Here is a 10,146-nt window from a genome sequence, read left to right on the forward strand (position 1 = left end):
TTTTATGCCAAAAATCATTAGGATATTAAGTAAAGATCATGTTCCATGAAGATATTTTGTAAATTTCCTACCGTAAATATATCAAAACTTAATTTTTGATTAGTAATATGCATTGCTAAGAACTTCATTTGAACAACTTTTAAAGATGATTTTCTCAATATTTAGATTTTTTTTGCACCCTCAGATTCCAGATTTTCAAATATTGTCCTATCCTAACAAACCATACATCAATGGAAAGATTATTTATTCAGCTTTCAGATGTATACATCTTATGACTGGTTTTGTGGTCCAAGGTTACAGATATTTTTTGCGTTCCCATTTGCTCAAATAGCAAAAGAAAAACGATAGTTTTCACGACTTTCAATCAAAGGAAAAAAATTGAGAGAAACCGATAACGGCAGTCAGAATTGTCAAATTTACCGTCCCTCCCATAGACGCTGCATTAGAAACACCCTCGCATTAGCTTTAACTAGTTTTTTTTTCTAATTTGATACAATACAAAGTATAGCGTTATAGTAAATGTACATCCATTTTTTTTTAATTTATTTTATTTTTTTAATCCAAATATAAAAAATTGAGGATTTACGATGCTGATGACCATTGAAACGAAAAAAAGTGGTCATTAGTCACAGGACTCATGTTTTGTTTCTAGATGACCCGGACATCACGTCTGACCAGGGCTCCCTGCAGCACCTGCTGGGCCTCAACCGGCCGCTGGACCCGCGGGACGCAGCGGAGGCTCAGGAGAGCATCAAGGCCAAAGTCAACGCCATCCGCAAGAAACTGATCCAACAGGTACTGAACCCTGCTTCAGGAGAGAGCCTCACATTCACTGGCGGAAGCTGTTGCGTTTCTGAATTGTATTTAAAATGTTCATCCATTTGAATTACACTGTTTTAACATACACTAATAAACTTAAATGTTACATTTGTCACAGGGTTACTACAGTTAAACTACAACTACAGGTATATCATTTTTTCCACTTTAAATAAAATGTTAACTGAAATAAGGGCAACATTTCTCAGTAATTTAACTTGATGTACTAAAATAACAAACTTAAACAGAAATAAACATTTATAGAAACTATATAGACATGTTAAAACAACAAAATTACTTTAAAGTTAACATCAATTTATTTTTAAATATTTTTTAATAAAATCTAATTCAAATATATTTCTCTATAGTTATATACTAGCAACACTGTTTTACTGTTTTGTCAGTCATACAAAACAAATGATGGCATAGTTTATTAATTTAACCTATTTTATTTTTTTTAATCATATTTTCAAAATTCATTTATGTTAAGAATCAACATGAATGTTCATTGTGATGTCAATTAGGTACAATGTATGAGATGGAAACAAATGGGATTTATTGATGATAAATACATAAACCTAGTTATTGGGTATTTAAGACAATTCAGTTAAATAGTACTATTACAGAAATCAGTGCTGAATAAATAAGTCTGTGTTAATCCAAATGGATGGATATGTAATTCAGATACACAGATCTTAAGTTTTGGCCTGATATTTTTAAGTGTACTTGTCATTTGTGTTCCGCCAGTTGTTCCCAGGTTTGTATGTTTGGTTGACCCATGGCGTGTTTCTGTGATTCAGGGTCCGTGTCACACGGAGCTGCATGCTTCTCTGGATCTTATCACTGAATCGCAGCAGATGTTAGGAGAGAAGTTCACCAGCTTTTACCTGCCCAACTGTGACAAGCACGGATTCTACAAGGCCAAACAGGTGCGTGTCTGTCCCGACCGACCCAACCTGACCTGAAACCGTCTCACACTAACTCTTCTCTGTCTGTCAGTGTGAGACGTCTCTGGAGGGCCAGCCTCCCCGCTGCTGGTGTGTGTCGTCCTGGAACGGGAAGAGAATCCGTGAGGATCTGGCGTCTGATTCCCAGTGTCCTCAGGAGCTCACGCACTGAACCGAAGCTGCAGATCATTTCACTTATGTACCATATTTATTCTTATGTATATGGCTCTTATGTGGTTAATATTTATGAACTAGTTTTTGACAGAATTCTACCAGAATGAATGAAACGCACTAGAAAACATGGTGTTTTACGCTCCACAATGACACAACAGTATGATATTTTATGACAAGTCTGTGATTCTGTCTCAGTCTTTGTTCGCTGTGGTTTTTCCTGACCACTTTAATTCAGTATAACTGTTTTTGCACCGCAAATGTCCAAGGTGAACCTGTTTGGACGCTGATAGTCTGTAAACAGTTTCATGTGTTTGTTTTCTGTAAGCTCAGTTTTAATTGCTATTTTATTTGATTATGTATTTAAAACAGATGTCTACCTCACATTAGACATGACGTCTTTATGGACTCCCTGAATGCATTTAACATTTAAGAGTGCTGCTCTATTTATTCTGAAACCATTATTTTATTGGATGTAAATGTGTGTGTGTATATAACCTCATGAGTTTATTTCAATAAAGTGAGATTGTACAGATTGCAAAGGATTTATTTATTTTTTCTTCTGGAGATTAAGCTATTGAACAATTTTCATTTTGAACATTGTGCAGGATACCTCATACGACCGAAAACACAAAGATCGCTGGATGAGGTGATATTACGTACAATCCTGGTGTGATCTCTAGTTATCTTGACATCCTGAGGTAGAAACAGAAAAGCAAATGGAGCATAATTAGCGTAGCTGATGCTTATAACAGTTCAAGCTAAACATAGTCATGTGCATGCAGTGAGTTAATAAAACTAAAGGTGACAGTGACATTTTGGTCATTGTGATGAACTTGCAGAGTTATGTTATATGTTAGCTGGAAAAGCTGCTCAATGTGACCAAGTTTCTGGATGTTTTGATCAGCTGAAGTATGCATTACCAAGGCTTCTGTTAACTAATCCTGAAGTTAACTTGCTGTGACATAAAGATTTATGATGACGAGGGATTTGTGCAGAGAAAGGTCTGAAAGGTCCTGAATACTGCAGAGGGAGGCATATTATGGGACGAGTGTCTGAAAGCAGCCCACTCCTGTCATTAAAGATGAAAAACATAATTATCTTCATTAAACCGGGTCCTCTGAGCTGGGTTTGGTCAGGCTCAGGGTGTTTACTAATGTTATCACCCAACGCTGTCCTGTTTCTCTGGAGGTTGATTAGAAGATCTGCTAACCCTCACTGTCTCTCCACTCTGTTCCTCATAGTCACTTGTTATCATTATTATTACTTTCTTAAGAAGAAGATGAAGAGGCATTATAGGTCAGTTTCTTTCTCATTATTTTTGCTGAGAAATGAATAGCAATAAAGGTAGATCTTTGCCCAGCCTCTTTTGATCTCTCTTTCTCTCTCTCTCTCACACACACACACTCACACTCACTCACACACACACACACACACACACTCACACTCACTCACACACACACACACACACACACTCACACTCACTCACACACACACACACACACACACTCACACTCACTCACACACACACACACACACACACTCACACTCACTCACACACACACACACACACACACTCACACTCACTCACACACACACACACACACACACTCACACTCACTCACACACACACACACACACACACTCACACTCACTCACACACACACACACACACACACTCACACTCACTCACACACACACACACACACACACTCACACTCACTCACACACACACACACACACACACTCACACACACACACACACACACACAGCAGTATAAGAGGCAGGCGTCTGCCGCTCATCTGCAGAAGGAGAGACTCCAACAGACGGAGCATCGCCAGTCTGACAGAAAGAACGCAGAGGTCAGTGACTGGAACTTTATTCTGCTGATTTTACACAACTGGTCTGTTCATACTTCTCTTGCTTTTGTAATAGACAAAGCAATAAAAGATTAAATATCTACAATACCTTATAAAGTAACAGCTAAAACATTTACTCATTTACAAGCTTAATTCTATTTATTTTGGTGTAAGTAGTTGTTTAGTTCATGCTTCATGACCGTAATACATAGAAAAAGAAGAATAAAAAAATCTGATAATGCATTATAATAGACACTATTAAATCAAGTTCAAATTTGCCTATGCTTAAAGAAATCTCCACAAGTCTTTACCTTTGTGTGGTGTGGAAGTTTGGAGCACAGCATCAGCCTCTGCTTTCATCTTAAACCTCAAATACTGAGAACAATGAAGTACGTAAATGAACTTTAATGAACAGAGTACGCAACATGTATTAAGCTATATTAAAATGAAATACAATGTACAGTCAAAACTGCATGCATATATATTAAATGTTTGCACTATTCATTTAAATGATCTGCAGACGTATTGTGCATAAGCCTCAATCTAGGCTGAAGTGTTACTAGACAAACTGTCTCATCGCATGATCCTCAGAAATCAGAAGAAAAGTGTCTGTTAGTTTTTGTGGGAGTGTTGAACAGGCTTCAGACGGATGTAACATTATCCGATCGGGGATTTTCCTCTGAGACCTCGCAGATTCTTCATCTAGCTCGCAACTACTGTTACTCTGAGTAACTTTTTCCAAAGCTTTGTCTTGGTTTGGGAGTCTGTTTGCATTCTAGTATTGGTTGAATTTAATGTTTAGTGGCATGGTAACAGAACACTTTCCTCACTCCTTCTGTTTTCTTGACTTTGTGTAAGAACACACACTGCTGCCAAAGCAGTTTATATAATGGAAAATACTAAAGCAGCCAGTCCTGAACATTTTCCCCAAACCACAGGAATAATGCTGCTCAGTGTTTGTAACATTGTGACTGAATCATCAATCATGCTAGTCCTGCTCTATTTAAGGCTGCAGTCGTGTCAAATACAAGCAAATACATCAACTTCTCCCTTTCTCCTTTCTCTCAAAGGCTTCAGTGAACCTATGCTTTTTAATTTAATCTGTAAGTAAAGCTGCATTAAAGATGCTAAATCATTACTGACGTTTAAAAGCCAGTTCTTATAAGCGAAGCAGTATTCAGCACTGAAACATTGCATATTACATATATGAACTATGAATCATTTTGAAGACAAATTTCCACTTTTGAATGCTTTTCCAATCCATACGTATGCTGAAGGAGTCACTCAGTTTCTTATAGAGACACCCATCCTTTCATGGTTGAGGGGCATAGAAGGGGAAAACTGGGCCACTAATGAGATGGAAAGCAAACTCACCCTAACCCTGAGCTGTGAGGTGGAGTGTAGCATGACGGGTAAACAAACCACAGAATGTAGTCTGCAAAACTGTCTGGCACCAAAATCTACCCACAAACAGTTAAAATAAACATTCTGTCATCATTTGAGTTTGTTCTTCTGTGAAACACAAAAGAAGATGTTGTGCAAAGATGTCTCTGTGTGTAAAACTAAAAATAACACCTTCCACCGCAGCTGTCAGATCTCATTTGTGCCTGAGCATATTCAGACTTACACTAGTGTTAATGACGCTCAACACTGTTGCTTCTCATAAATCTGACAGACTGAATGTGAAACAGCAACACTTATTTATAAAGCACATTTAAAAAAAAAACATAAACTGATCCAAAGTGGAACAGATAGATGTAAATAATTAGAAAATCTGAGCGCTCTAGCCTACTCAACCCTGAATGTAAGCCAGTGGAGGAACACTAATAAAAGGAAAGTATGGTCCCTGTTTTTAGAATGTGTCAAAAGCCTTGTGGCTGCATTTTGAACAACTTGCAAGCGAGATTATGTAGATTGGGTTACAGTAATGGATGACTAATTCCAAATCTTTGCTTGACAGAATATGCTTTAGTTTTGCAATAGAGTCATGTCAAAGAAGTCAAAGATCACTCCAAGGTTTTTGTAAATTTAAAGTGGAACTAACTGGACTTTTAGGACAGGGAAAGAAGAGATGGGACAACCTAAAATCAAACATTTGCTTTATCTTCATTAAGTTGCCAAAAAATTTTCACCATCCAACTCTTAATATCATTAATGCACTTGAACAAGACATTAAATGAAAATGTAGTGCCAGGCCTTACTGGAAGGTAAAACTGGGAATCGTTTGCACAACAGTGATAATCAACATTATTTTCCTGTAGAATGTAGCCAAAAAGGAAGTATATAAACTAAATCTATAGATCTCAGATCTCCTCTCTGTACATAAACGGGAACTAATAAAGGTCCCAAAACGGATCCCTGGGGCACGCCACACAATAAAGGAGCAGATGATGAAGAAAAATTCCCAAATTTACAAAAAAAGGTCCCGTTCTCAAGGTAAGAAGCAAACCCTGTGCAGTGCCCTAGATACCTACCATATGACATTAGTGAAGAATATAAAGGTCAATGGTATCAAATGCCATGCTCAGATCCAACAAAGCAAAAGCAGCGCATGAGCCTTAATCTAGATCAAGTAACATATAATTTGTGATTATATAGGGATCTAAAACCAGATTGAAACAACCAAAAAGTTAAAAGAATTCAAAAAGACAAAAATATTTTCAAACATATTACTTTTCTAGTACTTTCAAAACACCTATTTTTTGGAATTAAATGTATAATGATGGATTATAATTGTATGATAATGATTGTAATTATTGTGTTACCGTCCAACCCTGTCAAATCTAAGCCACAGATGTACAGCACCATAAGTACAGTCTATATGACTCTGTGCTGTTGTTTTGTCTCAGGGTTCATGGGTCAGATCTCCTCTCTGCTGCTATGAGTCCTCATGCCTGGATCTTTTGCGCCCTTCTCTGCGTCCTCACTTGTGAACGGAGCAAGAGTGCATACAAAGGGCCCGTCCTGAGCCGAAAGCGGAGACTGGTAGAGGACGCAGCCGATGGGGCCCCAAGAAAGTGCTCTTATACATTCTTGGTCCCAGAGCAGAAGATCACGGGGCCGATCTGTGCCAGCCAGGGCCCTTCTCTGCCAGATAAAGAGCGCGTGACGCAGTTGGATATAGCTGACGTCCGGGAGCTCCTCACCAAGCAGAGACGTGAAATGGACACACTCCGGATGATCGTGGACGTGGATGGAAACATGGTTAACGAAATGAAACTTTTACGCAAAGAGTCACGCAACATGAACTCCCGCGTCACCCAACTGTACATGCAGCTGCTGCACGAAATCATTCGCAAGCGTGATAATTCACTGGAGCTGGCGCAGCTGGAGGGACGGATCCTCAACAGCACAGCCGAGGCGCTGCGGCTGTCCACCCTCTACAGGGAGCTGGAGGTGCGCTTCTCCTCGCTGGCCGCGCTGGTCAATAACCAGTCGCTGCTGATCGCAGCTTTGGAGGAGCGATGCCTGCAGGTCACCCACAGGAGGTTCCCCTCAGGGGAACATCAGTCTGGAGGGTAATGAAGCCATTACACAACAAAACACACAGCATCTGTGTTTGCCAACCGACACTCTTGTCATTTCCATTAGTGTCACTAAACTCAAACTGCATTGAAAATTAACACTCATATGCACACCAAACACAACACATTTAAAGAATAAGTCACATTTAAGCAATAGAATCATCCTGAAATACCAGAGGCTGCTGTATCAGGACTGCATTTCTAGGACCCTAGTTTTTTTGTGACAGCACCACCAAGTCAATTCTACTCCATCAGTCCTGATTCTAACCTGAAACAAACAGGTGCAAAGACTAGACCCATTAGTATTATATTTTAAATAGTCTTTTCATGTTGTTTTTTTTGTTTTTGTTTTTTTTTTATGTAAGAGCGGCGCAGCCATTTGTTACTTTGATGTGCAAGGCCTTTGGTGTTTGTCGCTTCTAGTTATTTTAGCTGTACAAAACTCTGTTAAGATGTTTGATGTTCCACAAGTTTAGTTTTCTGAGACATGCAAAATAATCAGACAATAAAAAGTAATTGCAAACGTATGTACCTCAAAGAGTAGAGCATTATGCTTGCAATGTCAAGTTCATCAGTTCAATTCCCACGGAAAGCAAGAACTAATCAAATGTATACTTTGAATGCATTGGATAAAAACATCTGCCAAATGCATAAATGTAAATTAAGAGCATATCAGAAATGTGCAACATGTAATGTACAAAAGCCCAGCAAAACATTTAAACCATAGGCCTGTGCAGAATATTACTCAGTCAAGAAAACTGAGCTAGTTTTCTCTTGTTAGCCGCTAACCTTATACACATGAACAGGTATCTGGTAATCTATATCTGAAAGGCAGAAGAGCATAACTGAAGATATATGTCAGTATTGAAGAGGTTTGTTGATGCTCGTTGCTCATCAGCGGTGTGCGTTCACTCACTTGTGTGTGCTGGTGTCTCGAGGTCCATTTCGGGACTGTCTTCAGGCGATGCAGGCTGGACACTCCACCAGCGGGACGTATCTTCTGAAACCAGACGGGACGGAGACACCTGTACAGGCCTGGTGTGAGCACGATGTGGACAGAGGCGGCTGGACGCTTATCCAGAGGAGGAAAGATGGATCTGTCAACTTTTTCAGAAACTGGGACAGCTATAAGGTAGCGATGTCTGATTCACAATGAATCACTCTTTTGAACCAGTTCTTTTGAATGATTCAGTACCAGATGACTTTGTCATCAAAAACAGAGAGATAAACGACAATATTCCAATGAAAATGAGACAAAAACACATCACTCTGGTTCCCTTGACAAAAACCCAAAAGGATTTTTCCTTTTGCTTTAGGATTATTGCAGAAAATATGCCCTGTGAAAAGTTTATGAAAAAAAAGTTTATGATTGTTATATGTTTTGTTTGCTGTCCAGGTTCATTGGAAATACATGCTTCTACCTAAGTTTCTGCAAAACTCAAAATACTTACCTATACGTACAAATCGCTGCAGTTTCCAGTTGAAATGAACACTCTGACAACTTTTATTCATTTTCACACAAAGTATGATTTACAGGGCCAGACTTTTGATTAAGAAAGCCTAATTTTCTCTCAATTCCTTGTACAATATTATGTTATGACCTCACAACAATTTTAGCATGCTGCGAGATTTGAAAACAGGCACATTTGAACATTAGTGTTGCATATCCAGCTTCACATGTATAGGTAACGCAGTAGGTTTGCTTGGTAGTGTTGCACTTGTGAGATGAAGCACTCTGGTACGGATCCTGTGAAACTATGGTTCGACAAAAGTAGAGTAGAGACAAATTAAAATAGCACTGCTGCATCAGGAAATTCCTGTACTAACATAACAAAAACATGGCCACGGTCAAATATTGAGTGTGTGTTTTAGCACCACTTGCGGGATATTTCACTTTAAAATGTATTTATTTAACTTTAAAACTGCCACGAAACATGCTATAAGACACATTATATCAATGCTGCAGAAACTGCCACAAGCACATATTTTCAATGAGCCTGGGTTGCTTGTTCATCATTATAATATTCACAAATGAACACAACTTTTATGAATTTTTAAGCTTAACGGCAATTGGCAGAAGTAAAAAGCTAAACAACAATAAATGAACTACACCACAGTCACATGACTTCAACATCACCAAAATTAAACATTGACAAATATTTCTGGAAGTTTGAGTAAGAATAGTTTGATTCGAAACACAACGACTAGTGAGTAGATGAGTTTATCTGTTTGGCATGATGGTGTTCAGTGTCCCGACAAAATCTGTAGTGCCATTTAGACACTTTACAAGACAAGTAAAAGCTAAAAAACACACACACACGCAGGTAATCATGATGTATTTTATGTCATAGAATAAAACATGGAAATATCTTGATCTTGTGTTCAACACAGACCTCATTTCAGGCATTTAACCAAAAACCCATTAAACACCCACTGACTTCAGGACGATGGAACTGGAGGTGCTAAAATGCAACTGGCGTCCAGGTTTCGGCTTACAAAAACACCTCATCCCTGCAGCACTCTACAGACAATTGAACGATTATATGAGTTAGACCGTGTCTCTATGAGCTGCGATTTGCACATTTTCTTCAGCAAACGGACCTTCGTGAGCCGCTGTCAGAGAATCAGACTGACGTTGCTGGTGTCTCAGAGAAACACTAGTAATGAGGGTGATTACGATGGAGCTCCTAAACAGCTGGATCTGGTTCTCAGGATTTGCGCCTCGCGTCCGTTTGTTTTGATTGCGCTCGTGCCTGTGTGTCAGTGGTTCTTTCATTCTGAGCCCCACACACACACACACACACACACACACACACAGACACACGCAC

The 10,146-nt window shown here is 39.0% G+C and overlaps 2 protein-coding genes across 3 annotated transcripts in view; both read left to right on the forward strand.

Moving 5' to 3' along the window:
- The window catches only part of LOC107721133 (insulin-like growth factor-binding protein 1), a 25,380-nt gene that overhangs the window by 3,049 nt on the left and 12,185 nt on the right, over positions 1 to 10,146 (forward strand). Inside the window, exons 2-5 of one of the 2 annotated variants that reach the window (XR_001637681.1) lie at positions 653 to 795; positions 1,617 to 1,745; positions 1,816 to 2,417; positions 5,651 to 5,655. Coding sequence is in view for 1 of the 2 variants with exons in the window: in XM_016529002.1 (XP_016384488.1) it covers positions 653 to 795; positions 1,617 to 1,745; positions 1,816 to 1,935 (392 nt within the window). In the remaining variant the exon portion in view is untranslated. Of the gene's footprint in view, positions 1 to 652; positions 796 to 1,616; positions 1,746 to 1,815; positions 2,452 to 5,650; positions 5,656 to 10,146 lie in introns of those variants that run through there. The other variant, XM_016529002.1, reaches the window with a different exon arrangement.
- The window catches only part of LOC107721120 (angiopoietin-related protein 1-like), an 8,499-nt gene continuing 2,089 nt past the window's right edge, over positions 3,737 to 10,146 (forward strand). Inside the window, exons 1-3 of the mRNA XM_016528986.1 lie at positions 3,737 to 3,797; positions 6,644 to 7,312; positions 8,189 to 8,450. Of these exons, the coding sequence (XP_016384472.1) occupies positions 6,675 to 7,312; positions 8,189 to 8,450 (900 nt within the window). The 5' untranslated portion in view covers positions 3,737 to 3,797; positions 6,644 to 6,674. The remainder of the gene's footprint in view (positions 3,798 to 6,643; positions 7,313 to 8,188; positions 8,451 to 10,146) is intronic.

The sequence above is a fragment of the Sinocyclocheilus rhinocerous genome, unplaced genomic scaffold (genome assembly GCF_001515625.1).
Source record: "Sinocyclocheilus rhinocerous isolate Xijiao unplaced genomic scaffold, SAMN03320098_v1.1 scaffold180, whole genome shotgun sequence".
NCBI lineage: Eukaryota > Metazoa > Chordata > Actinopteri > Cypriniformes > Cyprinidae > Sinocyclocheilus > Sinocyclocheilus rhinocerous.